The following is an 18309-nucleotide window of genomic DNA, read 5'->3' on the forward strand; positions in this document are numbered from 1 at the left end:
CTCTGTTTTCCATAAAACTGACAAACAATCCTCCACTTTGACCTATTGAAATCCGTGTCAGACAACGCAGTGATGCTTATCCCCCCCCCCCAAAAAAAGGAGGGATGCTACGTCGCTGCCATTGCACTTTCGTAATAAAGATATCTATTTCGAGCCAAACATGCGTGACACCACTGAACTTGAAATCACAGCTCAGGGTACGATTGATATCTCGCACGTGCTACACAGAAGCAATTTTAAGTAATAAGATTGCAATCGCAACATATAGGTGTGCATAACAAAAGAGCACCTCACATGTTTCGTTTCTTTCATTCTTTTATTAATGGTTGTAATCTAAACGCATTGCTTGTGAAGACGGTAACTTCGTCAACTTTAAGTTAAAACTAAGAGCAATGACATTATATCGAAACAATTTTCTATAAGATGAAGGGAAATGCAAGATTAACAATGAAGAAATAAAATTTTCACGATGCGACTTATATGACATATTTTAGAAAAGTAGCAGTCAGTTTTCTCAAATGCATTCAATATCAAGCATATTTATAATAATATGCAACCATCTCTGTAACGATCAACCCATATTTATTTTTACATCATCAAATTCCTGATATATATCCTCAAGGGGTGTACAGGATAAGTCTGGGGGTGCTTAAGCTATATAACTGAGAGGAGATCTCCACATAGCCTTCAAAGGAATGCGGAGAACCGACCAGGGCTTCTGACCTAATGTCCAATCCTCACCTTCTCGTGGTGCACCCTGTTAGGTATCTACCTGGATACTGAACGGACGAAGATGGGCTGGCAATTTGGGATTTAGCCGACCAAATTGTATTCTTATTGGCTATTAAACCAAATTTTCAAAATTTTTATTTTTACTAATGTTGAAAATCACTAATATAAATAAAAACAGATCGTTATAATGTAAAATTTAGGAATCTATTTCTGGGGACTCTAATAATAATCGCTTTAAGCAGATTTCTGTAATCATAAAATTATCCAGCAAGTCTTCTACCATCCCCAGTCAGCCGCATTCCACTGGCAAGAAGAATAACGCAGCATCACTACGAGTACTATTGACAGCCGCGAGTTATGTTTCACTCGGTTTCTGATCTGATAGAAGTATACTGCTCGAGGCATGTGAATCCACATGTTTAAACAATTGCGTGATGAGCAGTTACCTGAGTGGTTTCCCGAGTGGTTAGCGTACGGTTCGAGGCTGCGGATTTGAATCCCGCCGTGGGCATGGATTTGTAAATATGAATTTCATCGATATGAGATCGCTGCTCCACTTGAGTCGGAAAAAAAAAAAAAAAAAAAAAAAAAAAACACGTGCAGAGATGGAATAAAGTTTCAGCTGTTAACTTGTTCTTTGGCGTAAACAGAAACCCTGATTCAGATTGACAATTCATTTATTGTATTTTTTCAGTTAAGCGTCTAGCTTGACTGAAAATGAACAGTGTATTTTCAACTCATCATTTATTTAATTCATCCTGGGCTACCGTTGTTTACAGTTCGGCATGCGCACTAAAATGTTCAATCCCAAAAATTAGTAGTCCCGTAATTTTTTTTCTTTTATGAATCGGGTGTCAGTTGCGAATGGAATAATACTATTTCAGCACTGAAGAATTCAGTACATACCAGTTTAATTTATATTGATGCTGTATACATGTTAATATATAAAAACTATGCACTTTAATTCTGGGAGTAATTTTATCATTCCAATCTTTAATTGTCCGTTATAACAAACAGCCGTTATTGAGTTCTAGTGTATTATAAACACGCCTCGAAACTGACTGCAGCATGTTCAATATTTACAAGATTTACTGCATGTTTCAAAATAGAGGCATTCATGTCCAACTTTCACATATATAAGAAAGTTCTTGTTAAGCACATTATATTACATAGCCAAACTTTAGGTTTGCTTACCTGGGCATATTGTCAGGATAACTAGAAAGAAACCACCGGTTCGACCGTATGTCATATGTTTCCACGGCATTAGTAGCACTCCCAGTGCTCCATCCTCCAACCACAAAAATCAGCTCATGAGGAATGCGAGGTCGGAGTAAAGGATGGTGCAGATCAACAGGCCTGATACCTACAGGAACATCCAATTCATCCAGGAGCATGGATGCTGCATACAGCGCATTCTGACATTCTTGACTCCCTACTATATAGGGATGGGTCATGACCGTGCCCATGTAGAAACTGCAAAAAAGCACATTACAGACGACTGTGATATAAATAAACCTAATATATACATAATAGCCAAAAAAAAGGGGAGAGGTAGATAATAGAGAACGGATCACAGCAAATCTGTCAATTTTTTTAATAACGGGTCATAATCTGTTAGTATTGCACTAGTCCTGGTATGAAGTGTGTGTGTATATTATTATGAAATTTAATACTAGGAAAAAAGTATGTTGTCTTGGAAAGCAATTCCTTTCTATGGACCCTAATGAGCTGGAATATGGAAGCCTTTCAGTAATGTTTCCAGTTGAAACTGCCAAAGCAGCACTCTCGTGCCATTATAATAAGTCTACTGTTGCACGATAAATGAAATTTTTGGAAGTTCTAGTTAATTACTAAGATCACACAAGTCGGCACCGAAATTGAAAAGGTTGTCTTGAATTACCGCGGCAACTAAAGCTAGGAGGCCAGTGTATTATGTCTGTTTACTGTATTTTTCTGTACAGTTTGCTTGTTTCGAGAGAGAAGCCCCCGACAAAAATAATAACAAACATAAAAAAAAATCACTAAAGATCAAAAGAGTACAAAAATAATTTTAAAAAAATTAAAAAATACAACAGAGAGAGAGAGGTAAGATGTGGTATCCCATTATAGACAATACGAAACTTGAAATTCCTTCTTTTCAATCTGTCTATGAAATTTGGATCTCAAAATTCTTCATCCCATTCTATTGTATTCATTTGTTGTCTTTATCGCTTGCCAAATTCTGATAATCACTGCGATCTATTTAAATATTTATCTTTGAAGTTAGATTTTCTGCAGTCCATCTGTCCAAAGAAGTCGTCTTTGGTTGGAATTTCAAATGCTCACAATCAATTAATCCAAATTGACAATTCAGAATTCAAATATCATCAAGCTGGAATAGATTCCGAGGATATTTGCTATTAGTAATAGCCTATTCAAAGTGTTTACGTACTTAGCAGAATACTCGCTAATCCTAATTAACATACTTAACACTGCCTTGATCACTTCACCTTCCAAGTATACAAGAGATGCCAGTTTTCTTCTTGGAAAACTAGCGTCTGTTGTATACGTGTAAAATTCTGCAATTTTAAACAATATTAACTCTTCAATTACGATTTCAACTTGATAGGTATACAAGAATCCACAGAGAAAAAAAATGTCACTTACGCATAACTGCACAAACCGAAACGAACACAGTTGAGAAGGGTCGATAAGAAGCACTTTCTCTCTGCAGGATTTTCTTCCACCCACCGAATAGCTGCTAGGAATGCTAGCTCTTCATTACAAATATTGAGTTCATCGGACTTCAAAAACATCTCCAGATCTTCGGCAGCCAATCGAGGAAACTCGGTACTATTGTGAAACACCTACAGGGGGAAAAAGCAGAAAAATAATTTTTCCGTAACAATAAAATTCTGCGCAACAGAATTTCCAATATTAACACGCTTTTGTATTGCACTAAAAATCGAAAAGCAAGAAAATAGATGTTTTTAAGTAAGAAAGTTCGATACCTGCTAATATCAAATACAGTATTGGTGATGTAATGATAACGATATTTCCTAAACATTTCCTGATTTAATATTCTATATGCTAATAAATTCCGTAAATCCCAAGGGATATTGTCATTCAAATATAGTTTTTCGCATGACCCACACTTGACATCATAAATATAATAATCCTAAGCGAAAGACTTGACATACTCGTACCCAATAAAGTCCAGAAAAATGTTCAGGAATTCTAATCCAAGTCCTTTATCCCTCAATTTATAAATTCTTGGGGAATATTTTTTCCTGAATATTCCTGTTTTTGTCCTAAAAAAAAGGAATGAAACTTTTTTTCATGTAACTCCCATCCATGAAAGGTAATAATACATTATTACTGTGGGTAGGTTGAAAGATTTATTTACTTTTTCTGTAGTTACTTATTTTTTACATAATCAAGAAATGCTGCTCTAGAAATATATATAGAACGTTCTGAACCATTTCAAGCCTCCAATAAGCGTGGAGGTGATCTCACTCTAAGCAATGAAATTCGCCTCCTGCCTACAGACATTTACAAACATTCTCACCCACGGCGTGAGAAAAAGTTTAATCATTTCTCAAACTAAATGTGTACAGCTCAGTCAATGTTCCATACTCTACTGCGAAAGCCTAAGAATGATATTATAATTCTTGGAAAAGTGGTTTCATGTTTCTAGATACTAACTTGCACTTGTTATTATACGTCTCAGATTTTCAATATTATTTGAAACTGCTAGTGTCGAGAGACGCGTCACGGCCGGATATACATATTCATTATCTATCAGAGGTATGCTCCTGGTGGAGTGACGAAGAAATCTTCTGCTATAGCGGAAGAAACAAATGCAAAACAGCTGGCACTTTCCGCATCCTACTTAGTGAAAAACGCAATTTATGCCATTCAAGATATGTTGCAATTGTGTTTTGATACGACTGCTTAAATATGGAATAAATTCAATACCTGTTAAGATCCACAGTATATGCGATTCTCATTAAAATCAAGTGTAACATATCATTAGTAACATTTTTTTGGTAGTAACTCCCCAGTCCTCAAGCATGCTTATGAATTCCCTTTTCGTCCTCTAAGACGAATAACAAGAGAAATTTCTAGTGCATGAAATTATGATCGGTCAGGTACTCCTCTGAAAGTTCTCTTCAGCAAAAAAAGGTCAAAAACATTACATGATGTGAAAATGTAAATTACAGATTGGAATAAAATTCTGCACTTAAAGTGTTATGCGATTTTTTCTTATCGCTTAACATTTTATTATTGCGTTTCAAGTATTTCATAAAATATTTTTAAATGTTTCATGAAAATAACATAACACCAAAGTATATTTTGCCCTTAACCACATATTATGAACGTAAATAATAAATGCGGCCCCCACAGCAATTTATCTATTTAGTTATGGAAAGCATGAGAAGAACTTAATGAAAATATCTTTGAAAGAATTATTTTGTACCAGGCCTTTTCTAACTCGAAACTGAGTTAATTTCAATTACTTGCGATAATTGAAATCCTCTATCAAATATAAAAGTATATCTTACAATACCCACAAATTCGAGTGAGGGTGTGTGTGTGTGTGTTGGGGGGGGGGTACTTAGCTCTCTCGGTATGAACTCTAATCATACTATGACCTTCTCCACACCCCATCCCCAACACTGCGGATGGCTAACAATTTCGAGAGTTAAACCAGATCTTTATGACAATATTTTCTGAGATTTCATTCACACACCACATATTAGAACTAGTTACTGGAAAACATGTTTCGATTAAGTCTGGAATATAAAATATAAAATGAAATTATGTACATTATTACAATAGTACAGCAAGTAAAAATTTTATATATATATATATATATGTAGAAAGTTTTTTTACCTTGGATGTATTATACATTAAAGATACACCAAATATATATGTAAAAAAAATTTCTTGGTATCTTTAACATTATATATATATATATATATATCGTCTACAGGAATTAGAAAACTATCATCTTTATCACCTAATTGCATCCACAGTATCCGAAGTACCGATAGCAGCTTTCCAGTAGAGGACGTGGAATTACAAATCTAAACATCATTTTGAAGCAACTCCATTCACGAAGTGGCTAACAGAATCGCTAAAATTGTTCCGGATTTTGTCGCAGCTTTTAGTATAGCTGAAGTAAACAACATATGCTACTTGTCTTCTCACATAAGCTAATCTCATGGATCACCGTTATGTAATCTTATGTCATATGCAGTCCTGTGCGATAATTCAAGTATTTGGTATAGAGTTTACGAAACGATTATTCTTTTCTTTTTTCAGAGTTTAATACACCTGAAACTCTTGGAAAAGAAATATCCGCTTTCGATAAATGTTGAACTTTCGAAACTGAAAATCCACCCGAATCTTTACCATCTAAGCTACTACTTATAAAAAAAAAAAAATGTTTTTGTGTCGAAAACAAAAGCACGAAGACAACCTGTTATCTCTATTGATCGATGCCTATACAATACACTTTGACATAGGTAAGGCTTAAAGATTAGTGTTAAAGTTAATTACTCTCGCATTTAAAAGTAGTTCTTAAATTATTTTTCAATACGTACCCAAGAGCCCGATATCAGCGGCACCAAATAAACGCTTCGGTCCATGTAAAGAGTAACTTTGCAAGATCTAATTACTTAAAACACGTTATTAAAAACCCGTTTTTAATACAGTGCGGTCGATAGCGAGTCCTCCCGGTGATTACGTCGACAGATTATTTACCCACACCCTCTTCTCTCGCCAACATTAGAGTGGTGCAAGCCATAAATCACTCGGCCGAATAAATCCTGCTAGATTGTTACTCGCTTTGTACAGCTGCAACCAAGAGAATGGCGTGTTTCGTCAAAATAAGAATCTAAGAACATGGAAACATTTAATCCTTGCATCGAAAATTAAGGCAGAAGTCCCAAATTAATTAGCATTAATCATTTACTACATCCTTCTAGAAGGGTTGCTTTTTCTATTCCGAATATTGGTGAGTACATATCGTAAAATTGAAGACATTTAGTGCGACTGTAGTTAGCTTTTATTATCTGATTCAGAACTAATATATTCTGAAAAAGGCAGTTTACAGTCTAACTAGTTGTAATTACGACACCGAAGTAAGAAAAGCTAGGGGAGCAGTATATTAATCTGTTAATTGTATTCTCTAGCCTGTTTTGAAGGATGAAAGCCTACACTAATGATGGAAATAATCTCTGCCTTTCAAATGAAAGGCAAAGATTTCTCCTACACTATTCGAATCCAGCCGGAGAGAATACTATCTTGTCCTCGTAACTATGTTGTCATTATAGGCTACTATAATGCGAATTTTTAAATTTCGCTAATTAGTGCAATTAATTTCACTAATATCATTGATTTCATGAAAAATAAAGGAAGAATATGCTGTATATATCCTTTCAGTTAAATTTATAAAGTGATGAGCACAATGCGCTCATCTTTCTCATGTGACAAACTTCAGTACACAAATCAACAAAACTTCCAGGATATTATATTATACTGCTGTAACCCTAAATTCTAATCTACAAACAATTATTCAGTGAGGACTCTGTTAACCTTGCTAACTACAATGTTCGGAAAACTCAATCATGTTTCACTTCTGGTAAAAACGAGTCCCTTACTTACAAAAGTCTTGCTTTTCACAACAACCAAATCCTTGGGTAATTCTAACTTCCAGCCTTTCTTCGCATAAACAAATTATATGTGTTGCCTCCTCAACATCGAAGTAAACGTATTTCGCAGCAGAAGAGAGAGAGCAACTCATCCTTCACCAATTCACTCCACTCTCTTTTGTGGTCATTTAGTTTCTGCTGCGTTCACCTGCTCCAAATATGTCTATGATCCCTGTTCATCAGAGACATCACTCCCTCTTAAACTCGTGCAGAAACTACTGAACTCCCATTACTACTAATACTGAACTCCAAATCCCATGTTAACAAGTTTCTTACGAATAAGAACTTAAATTTCTTGTAAGCACTAATGTATACTTTAAAGTGAATAACTTCTCGCGTAAGAGATTACCATAAAAATATTAACTACATTTTAAACAGATGATTAAAAGTGCTGACTCAAAGCAAAGAGATTTGTAAATTATACGTTAAACACTAAACGCAGATATATCTTGCAGAAAGAATGGCGGGACATCATCTAATGCTCTCTCACAATTTTCTTTAAAATTATTTTAATAATACTTCGTCAAATAAGTGTCCATTTAAAATAGCTATGCAATCAGAGGAGATAATTACAGAACTAAGTGCCAAGTGTACCTGCTCTCCAACCAACAGGTCGCGGGTTCGAAGCCTGCTGCGAGCATGGATGTTTGTGATTAGGCGTCTTACCTTGTACTGCTATAACCTATGATATAGCGTAGTATGACCTTTGCTATCCTTGCCATTAAAATCATAAATCATCATCAGAATTGTGAAGTACACTTTATGGCTCTATGACGTTCAATTATGAGAGAAATTCCCGCCTCCTTTCTAATGCGCTAAGCTTTGCTCTTGTAACTGCACAATTAGAATTAAGGGAGGGGGAGACCGCAATCACTACACAAATAAAAACTCAAATGAAATGTAAGGGCGTCCTCTGAAGAAACTATTTTACTGCTATCTCTATTTTGCGTATCTTCGTGGACTGCTTTCCCTTTGGTGGGAAAAACTTCATATGCCTGTTCATTTTTGATTGCGATCCTTTGCTTTATCATTTAAAACACATTGTAGGTGGAAACTAGTAGAGGGCTCAGCTGAAATATACATAGTTGGAAACGGTTATTTAAGTTAACGCTACGGTAGCAATGTGATCTGATACCAGTGTACTACATCCACCAAGTGAGTGTTTTTCACCGACTGGGTTGTCAGTGGATTACAAAAAGAAACAGACTTATGGAACCAGTTGAGACCGATGGACTGGCTAACTCAGTAACAGTTGCGAAATGTATTATATTGTAAAACTTTTGTAGTATAAATCCAGGTCTTTCCGATTACACAACGGATAGTACATTAAGATACGATATTTAAAAAAATAATAATTTTAATTCAAGATAAATAAAAGAAAAGTAATAAGTAAATAAATAATAAACAGGTAATTAATGTATAAATGTTCATAAATAAGATGTTAATTCAAAATACATAAAATTTAATTCCGTCTTGATTTGAATAAACCAGCCAACCAACTTTGCCTACTACCACCTGACAGGAACGACTTGTTCATTCATGCAAACATCATCAGTCGGCTTTGCAAATTTGCCAGCTTCTGAGTATTTTCTCCCAGACAGACATGTTGTTTGGCTGTATGTCATTTGCATTTATTTTTTCTTGCATGTCTGCAGCAGTTCTTCATTGTCTGAATAAAAGCAACTGATAGCGTCGGCCTACGTCGCTTCTCGTCGGATCTTAAACTATTCCCCAAATTAAAAAAAATGTGCATGGCTGATATTTCTTGTATCAGCCAGCCTTTTTCAAATTATTTGAAAAATACTTCGGCTGGAATGGTTGGGATGATTTAATGGAGAACTATCTATATATATATATATATATATATATGTATATGTTAAGCTAAATATGAGCAGTTCTGCGGATACGTGTGTGGTTTAATATTATGACTTGGTTTTTATGCACTTAGAAATGCGTATTTTTTCTGCTGACTCCTTAAGTCATAATTCATAACTGTTTCATGACACATGTGGCGTAGCATTCAAACTACATTCTGCTACTTTTGTAGTATAAGATGGCGGGAAAGTCTTCAACCTCCCCCCCCCACCCCGGTTTTTTGTCTGAATGAATTCCACTCACAAAAGGTTGTAAAGGAATCGCACAATTACTGGACTAAGTGTTAGATAATCTGGAAAAACTTGCTCTACAAAGTAGAGCAAGTTTCAGATTTCCATTTCAGACCTCCTATAAAAAGATGTAGTAGTCTGATATGCCGGACGATCAAATTCGTACGACAAACAGGCAGACCTACAGTGGGTGTGAATCCACGAGATGCTATCCACTTAGCCAATGAAACTGGCAAGTTCTTTGTATCTTGAAAACATGTTTTATTTATAAGAAATATGCTCTATTCTGCAGATCGGCAAATGTGACCACACACAACTTATGGGAACAATATATCTCGTGCAACATAAACACATTGCACAATGTACAATACTCTAGATTTCTTCGTTAATGGCTGAGGAGGTATTCGTGATTTGAGCCTAGCGGAAACTGTTCAAAGACAACTTTTATGGCATTAATTTTCCCACAAGTTGGCTATATCCATATTTCTTTTATATAATCACTATCGCATTAAAAAAAAAAATCAGTATATGACGGTACATTTGTTATTCCTGTAATAGCAGCTTTTTCAATGAATTCGGGTTGTAACCAAAATTTTGTTAATATATTAACTATGTACCAGTTTCGTGGATTAACTGCTCAGAAAGTCCCATTTCTATCCCTTAGCTAAGCTTACACTCTCTCTTTATGTGATGGGTAATAGGGTGGGGTTACGATGAGTCCACATGAGGCAATTATTCTCCCCAAATTCAGCATAAACTGAATCCTCAGATGGACGGTGTTCAAACAATCATCTAATATCCCTTAATCGTCTGGTACTGCGCGAATGTATTTTCTTCAGTGCTTGCAACACAGAACTGACAGAGTTGACAAAACTGGTGACGCTACAGTTTGCAGCGTCATGTTTTGCCAAGATACAAGTTGTTAGATACAAATGAACCAAGAAAGGATCAGGTGCAATAAAATAAATAAAACATTTAAAGTATAAATTCGCCTGTTACAAATAACCAAAAATGAGATTTTATTGAATGTAAAGGACTAAAATAACGATGAAATACATTAGATCACTGTAGGTCAGTCATCCTCATTTAATTATTTAGTTTGGTGATATTAGAAAATAGGTCAATTAATGAAGCACGTGAAAACAGCATTTTATATTAATTAGATCCATTGTTAAGCAAAGTTCAGATTTTTTATACCAAAAGATCTGAACTTTGAAGTTTTATTGTACTTTCAACGGAAAATAGGGTTGTGAGCATCATTTGACATCGTTCGGTGAAATAAAGCTCATTTTATTATTTATATTATCATTTTAATGAATTCCTAATATCCTACTGATCATCAAAGGATCCAATTTTTAACAATAGTGAATGTCATTTGTATGGCATGAATAAAATTATATTTGGGAAAATGTCGTGAGATCGTAATCAGAATGCTTATCCGTTGGCATATATTAGGGGCTATTTTCATAGTGACCCCTTCAGTTCTAGATGCTATCTTCTATTATTTTTTTCTTTTTCTTTGATATTTCTGAGTGTTTTGGATATTACTCCTCTGAAATCAGGACTATTTCAAATGAATGATTTCACATCGATATTACATTTCATGAAAATAATAGTATTTACATTTTTTCAGGGAATTGATATGTTTAGCTGACCTACGCATAACTAAAAAAAAGCTTGTAACTTAGGCTGTGAGGATATCTAATTCATCTGTCAAGGAATGAAATCTTTCTTAATCAAACTAGGCTTGGCTATATAGAGAATTCCAAGGCAATACAGCAATTTACTTCCTTCCAAATAATTCAAAATGTTGCAATGAATCAATTTAATGATGTGATGGCAACTGATCGTTTTTCCACACCGCAACTCTTCAATAGCATCATCCGATAAGGGAAAATATTGTTGATGAGATCCTGTAATGATTCAAATGACAGAAAGAATGTTCCTTACTAAATAATTTTAATCCAGGTGAGTGAACAAATAAGCATATAAATAAAGCTGATTCAATGCAGCTTCAAAAATCTGTTTATTAAATAAATATGAATTAAATATCTTGTTGTTGTTACGTATTTAGTAATGGAGTACATCTTTTACGTCTCTCATAGAAAGATAATAACAAGAGATGAATTAAATCTCTTGTTATTATCTTTCTATTTAATTTCTGTCTCTATACTAAAAAAAATATTCATAGTGAACACAACAATGAATACGGATGGATGCTAGATGGATTATGAAGAATTTTTGATTTTCCAGTTAGTTAATTAATCACAAATTTACTTACTGTCAACTGCTTTACTATGCATTTTCCTTGTCATAATTCGCAAATGCATCGTGCAGTAGAGACGATTTTGCTTTTGCCTTCGATGCGTAAATCGCATATATCAACATGATATTTCTACTGATCTTCTACTAGCTTCACCTTCTCCGGTTAATACATTGTACAATGATAACGACTTCTTTGAGTTCATTTGAAGTTGTTCCAGAAACTAACAAGTCAATGTCTCAGTTCGTCCCGTAAACCATAGCAAAAGAAAAATGCTTATTTGGTAGAGCGACATTAGAGAGTGTTGTTTGATTATTCAGAGTTATATTTAGCTTCAACTCTAAGTTTTCCCTTTTCCCGTTCTTATCATAAAAGCAATATTACAAATGGAATGACACCAGTGATGCTTCGGTGACGCCATTAATAAGAATTATTTGTCATAATCTCAATCATTCCGCTGCATTTGTAAGGGACTACCTAACTTCATTTTTTTCTATGCAACTTTCATATTAAACCGTTCATTTTCATCGTGAATTACACTACTGAACGACGAAAACAAATAAGCTAGTCTTTATACCTCTGTTATATCTTTATAACAAAGGTAAGCAGCTGGCTAGTTCAGAACAAGAATTCTTCATTTCTGCAATTCGAGATAAAAAGTAGTTCATCCTACAAGAACCTACTACTCTCGAATGAATTCTGCAACACATAATTTCCTCAAGTGGTTTCTTCTACGCTTTTCTAAAAAAGCACTTAAGAAAATTGTATAACTTGCGATACAAAAGTATAAGTTAATCAGAAAAGATAAAGAGTACTAACGCTTCGATTAATCACCCAATTAAAAGCAGATGATCTCAGAATAAAGTTCGACTTTACATTGGAGCCAACTAATAACTGTGACCTTCTGCACAAATAGTGTTTCTAAGAGATTTTTATTTTGCTATCTTAGTAACAAAAAGAATGTTTTTCAATTACTCTCAAGTACCAAGAAAACTCCAATTCAAAGTAGAAGCAGGAATTGTGTTCCAAACCAGAGTACAACTTGAGGTTTCTTTCAAATTACTGCAAATACAGAAATGGATATCTATAAAAGGCATATGACAGAATTTTGCTATATAAAATGCAAAGTATAAACAACTATTTATAATCATTGAGTGTGATATATATAACAGCGAGTCTGCTCTAATTCACTGCTAAGCAGATAAGTGTAACAACAAATCTTGAGATTATAGCCCCACTCTAGTCGATACTGAACAAAGCTTAAAGCGGATACGCACATGATAACTAAACATTTGTGATAGGTCTACTTAGAAAATCCTAACTACAAAATTGCTGATTTCGTAAAACAGAAATGGTAGCTAGGGCAAGAAAGCCTTTCTGTGAAACCAAATATATCTTTACTTTCATAAGCGAATAAATAATTCACTTTCACAACAAATTTTCACTTCCACTTTATACATATACAGTACACTTCTGAAAAGATATTATTTTTTAATGTATTTTAACAAAATACGTTTTTAGATCACTCCCACAGGAGAGATTTCAGAACAGATAGCATATTGATGATGTGAGCGTGATATAAATAGCCGATTTGGGTTCCTACAAACTAACTGTATTCTACGAATCTACGCTTCGAAGAATGGAATATCCTCATTGGTACCTTACCTTCATGAACAGCATCACTAAGGAATAAAACATACAGATCACAGCAACGTGTCTTAAGCAAAAAAAAAAAAAAAAAAATTACCAAACTGCAAGGATAATCAGTGTGATGTATGAATAGAAAGCTCCGAAATGGAGACAAAACATAATATCAGAAACATCATTTAAGTTTAGGCAATGAAGTCCCAGAAAATATTGTTTTCCGACTCTTCGTAAACAAATGAAAACGATTTGTTGTTTCGAAGAATTACGGACGAACGAAATTATAAGGCCAGCGTGTTGTCTGTTAACTGAGTGTGTTCTTCTGACCGGTTTGCCTGTTTCATACGATGAATCATCCTTCAACCTCCGTATGAGACAGGCTAACTCAAATGAAAACCCCTTATAAAGTTCTTCGCACCTAGCAGAGATCAGAACCTAGGTTTCTAACCAGAGCCCTTGTCAAAGCCAACTCAGCCACGAAGGTTCCAGTAAGACAGTATAGAATTGGGGCCGGAAAGGGGTCAGAAATGAAGCCGAGGGTGCAAACGTCATTGGCCAAAGCAGTATGTTTACTCATTGGTCTGCATTATTGGAAACCTAAACAACAGAGCAGAAAATGAATCACAAAACCTGTCGTGAAAAAAAGTAGACGGAATCCTTATATCACTGGGTCCTTATATGCATCTGAGACGCGTAGGTTAGCTAATAGGAGGGAGATTCACCACTGGTCAGTGATTCAAAATTGGAAGCCAAAACCTTGGATGACCTTGTTTATTCCTCTTCCGTTGTTATTCAACGGAAGAGGAATGTTTCGTTTATATAGCTAGTCTAAAAAAATCGTCAATCTTTCCTTAATACATAGCTGAAATCACTATGAAATAATGATTTTATTCAGCTTATTTCGATCAAATGATTGGGCGAAAGTCGCTTTAATGAAGCGAATAATCAAAGCTGAGTTTCCTCTTATACGCAACTATTGGAAACGTAAATTATTAAAATTACCACTCTAAATTATTAATTAATCTATGAGACAGTTTCGAAAAAAAAAAACATTCTTCGCACTGATATTTGCAAATTAGCAATACGCAAAAATTAGCTTCCCGATTCAAGCGTCACTTAAAATTATTTTTTAAGTGATGTCCTCTAATTATACAAATATATCAAAGTAAATAAAAAATTCTGTACGTGCACAACAGGTTTGTTAGCTTTCTTGGGTATTCATCATTTTTATCAAATTTCTACTTAAACTCAACAATATGTTACACTATTTCTTTATAACCTGTTTTTAAATTATGTAAGTTTACCACCTAGTTCAAAATGTTTCCATAACGTACTGAATGCCGATGTGTTTGCTTAGGAAATACTGTAGGCGAAAATTATTTCTTGATGGCATGGGCATGTTTTTTAATGACGCCCACTCACGAAAGGTTGTAGGCCTATAGTACATTCGTACCGTGAGTGGATTAAGGATTTTTTTAAAATTAATTTATATATTTATGTATTTTTACACGGCTCAGAAACTCTGCTTTAGAGTCCAAACACGGAACTTTTAAGCCATTTCAGGCCTCCATTAAGCAGGACTCTTTCTCATACCAGACGATAAAATTTATCTCCCACCTGAAGACAATAATCAAAAAAATCCATGCCCACAGCGGGATTCGGTCTAGCACCTGTAGGCTGAAGAGCAAATATACTAACCACAAGGCCGACAGACGTTGGCAGCTCAAAGATGAGAGGAACATATTTACATCGAATCGGATCTAGCATAAACAAACTGAAGTATATTAACATCAATATCAGGTTAAAAACAAATGAAAATAGGAAAATATTTTTATTTTCATTTAATAGTATGTGACATTTGGTTTTTCCTTATCATATCGCTAATACTCTCGCTTCCTACATACATTTCTATTTATTTATCATCAGTCATGGAAGACATCGGAGGTGCTTGCCTTGCAAACATATTCAAAAGTGAGAGTTGCACATCCTATCGACACACTCAGATACATAAAATACTACTGATTTAATCAAGGAATTAATTTATAATCAGAACTTACTTGCGTGAAGTTTTCTAGAATATAGCTCGTTGTTATTTTTTGCAAAGACGGACAATCATGGAACTTTGTGAAAAGATAAATACTGATGCAATTCGTTGGTTTCAGTTCGCAAGCCAAAAACTTAACGCACTGATTAACAATGTCTGGAATTTGAACTTGTTCAGCTGCCAACATTAGTTTTTCTACGTTTTGGTTTGTTATTGCTACTTTGCCTGTATAAGAAAAATCAACTATGAGAGCCATGATATCGTTTGATATATTAGGAACAGTGACATCTTTAGTACCAGAAGATGGCACTACAGTAAAAATTGTCCGGAAATAAGGGCTGACTGCAGAAAGCATTGCACAATGAAGTTCAAAACGACCACCATCCTCAGTTCTAACGATTCCATCGCACAGCTGGTTGTGCTGTAAAAGATCTTTCAGAACAGGTCCTATATCTCGAAAAATATTGCCTCTACCTGACATACGTCTATTCCCAGAATACGAATCTTGTTCTGGCTCTTCATATAGAGTATTAGAATCCATTTTTCTTATTTGGTAATTCAATAATGTTACAGCATAGAGTTAAAATGAGCTCTGTCCGTTGATAACATTAGAACACACTGTTTAGAATAAAAACTTCGCAATCTGCACGCAGCAGTTGCATACATGACGCGTGTCTGCTTACGTACTGTTGCATTCTTGTAAGTGCATGACAATAATAATATAAAATAATAATTTGAAAATGCATTATTTTCAAACATGTATACTGTACTTTTATCATTTAAAATACGGCTCTGAAAGTGTGACTGCATTGATAATTGTTTATTATGTTCGTAAGATACACTAATGTAATATAAACAAACAAACATGTTACGTTTTAACTGTGCTTATTCCACTATTCCGGAAGGAATTGTTAGGATCGATATTAGAATGATTTACAATACCATGAAATGTGAACAAAATATTAGTAAATTAATCAACTAGCTCGTAAATTTTGGTCATGCTGTTTCGTCTATTATTTGAAGTATTTTTTATAATCCGCTTTGAGTAAAAACTCATTTTACTTATTCTTGTTGTTTGCTTTGAATACTATAATACTATCAGAAGAGACCGAAAGTTTCTCGATTTATGAAAAGCAGGTCAAATACTAAAATTAAATACCACACGATTCAAAAATTCACATATAGGTGTGAAATACGAAAATACACTGTAAAAATATTCATTTTTGATCTTTTTTCTTCTTCTTCTTCATCGTGCTACTTGCTAGTTTCATGCCGCTGTCTTCGACATTTTTTTAGATGTATGGGGAAAAAATTAGTCCATCTTTGGAGAGCCAAGAAGAAACTTTTTAGTTCCACATCTTAGAAAAACCGATCGTATGAAGCAGCATTAATACCATTTAGGATTGGGAACACCGGGTAAAAGAGTGCAGCCTAGTTGCTATGCGCTTCATAAACCAGTTATGAAGGCAGATGCGACTAATAATCCATTGATGGCTAGTAAAGCTTCTTGCATTCGGAATTCATTGAAGAATGAAATGAAAATCTATTAGATAAATTAGAAAGAAAAACAATACCCTGAACATTAAGATAGTTTGTTTTTAGAAAAATGTTTTTATTAAATACAACAACGCTGAACCATGCAAGTCCTAGGGACCTCTGCATCTTTGTATTTTAATGTTTAATAAATTTATTATTTTATTTATTATCAACATTAAAATACTAAGTCCAGAGGTCCCGAAGACTACTAAGAAACTAATGATTACTAAAGTTTTAGTAATCATTAGTTTCAAATCGCTCTGTAAGTCCATATACATTTCTAAGTTATAATTATTTCTTCTGGTGTGTGGATCTATACCTTATCTTACTGAAATACATGTTATAATTAATTACACCTACAAATGGGAATTTCGGTTAACGCAAAGTTTCAAGGAATGCATCCACCAGGTTTGTGTATTCTAGAAATAAAAATTCGGGCTTTCTAATTTCAAATCGTTGTTCCACTTAAAAATGGTCTTTATTCTGCGAATGGCTCTTTTTACTATAGCACCTTAAAATATTCATTACTGGTACGGAAATGAAGCTTTTACTCAGAAATCCTGAACAACCACGATAAGTATGACGCTCTTGCTCTGGATCTTCTCTGAGGCAACTAAGGGCATGAGGCGGGTGAATCGAAGATGGGGAAACATTTGGCAGTTGCAAGATGCATTCAGAGCGTGGCGATTATAAAATATGACCAACTGATTGATCCTACCTAGGAATTTCAGCACTAGTAGGAAACTTCCTTCCCCGGGGGAGGAAGGAAGTTTCCTACTCGTGCTGAAATTCCCCAGGAAAGGGACACCTTTTGATTCCTGAAGCTTCATGTTGCTACAGTAAGATATTTTTCATCATCCATGAACGGAATAATAGAAAATAACATTTAGTCTTTGCATATTAGTTTTTAATTTTTCAGCCGTATGTTTTAAATGAAGTGAGAAAAAAAAATAACCATTTTCAGTCATACAACTCCAACTTCCTTCTCCGCTCACATTTTTCCCGAACAATACTCCACGCACGTATAGCGTCATTAAGTATACAATAACTCACTACATTATGTTTGCCTTGCCTATTTGTTGAGTGCAGTTATTTATTCGCGATAAACTCACTTTCTTAACGCGAACACATTAACAAACGGCTTCAAATATTTTAATAATTTTTATTCTAATACAGATAATTTCCAGAAAAGAAAGTTGGTATTTTAAATGCAAATATTTTCCAAAACATACGGTTAACTGTGCTCTAACCTAAGTTCTTTGCTTCCCTATTCACAGTTTTGTATGT

At 34.5% G+C, this 18309-nt stretch overlaps 1 protein-coding gene across 3 annotated transcripts in view; it reads right to left on the reverse strand.

Annotated features, from left to right (window-relative positions):
• The window catches only part of LOC150104668 (kelch-like protein 10), a 167025-nt gene extending 150925 nt beyond the window's left edge, over positions 1 to 16100 (reverse strand). For all 3 annotated transcript variants that reach the window (XM_090395257.1, XM_090395256.1, XM_090395255.1), the window contains exons 1-3: positions 15500 to 16100; positions 3379 to 3578; positions 1927 to 2205 (exon numbers count right to left, since the gene is read on the reverse strand). In XM_090395257.1, the coding sequence (XP_090251383.1) occupies positions 1927 to 2205; positions 3379 to 3578; positions 15500 to 16027 (1007 nt within the window). In that variant the 5' untranslated portion in view covers positions 16028 to 16100. The remainder of the gene's footprint in view (positions 1 to 1926; positions 2206 to 3378; positions 3579 to 15499) is intronic.
• Between the last annotated feature and the right edge of the window lie 2209 nt (positions 16101 to 18309).

This window comes from Typopeltis vanoorti, chromosome 7 (genome assembly GCF_054136105.1).
Source record: "Typopeltis vanoorti isolate ZY-2024b chromosome 7, IOZ_Tvanoo_1.0, whole genome shotgun sequence".
In the NCBI taxonomy this organism is placed as follows: domain Eukaryota; kingdom Metazoa; phylum Arthropoda; class Arachnida; order Uropygi; family Thelyphonidae; genus Typopeltis; species Typopeltis vanoorti.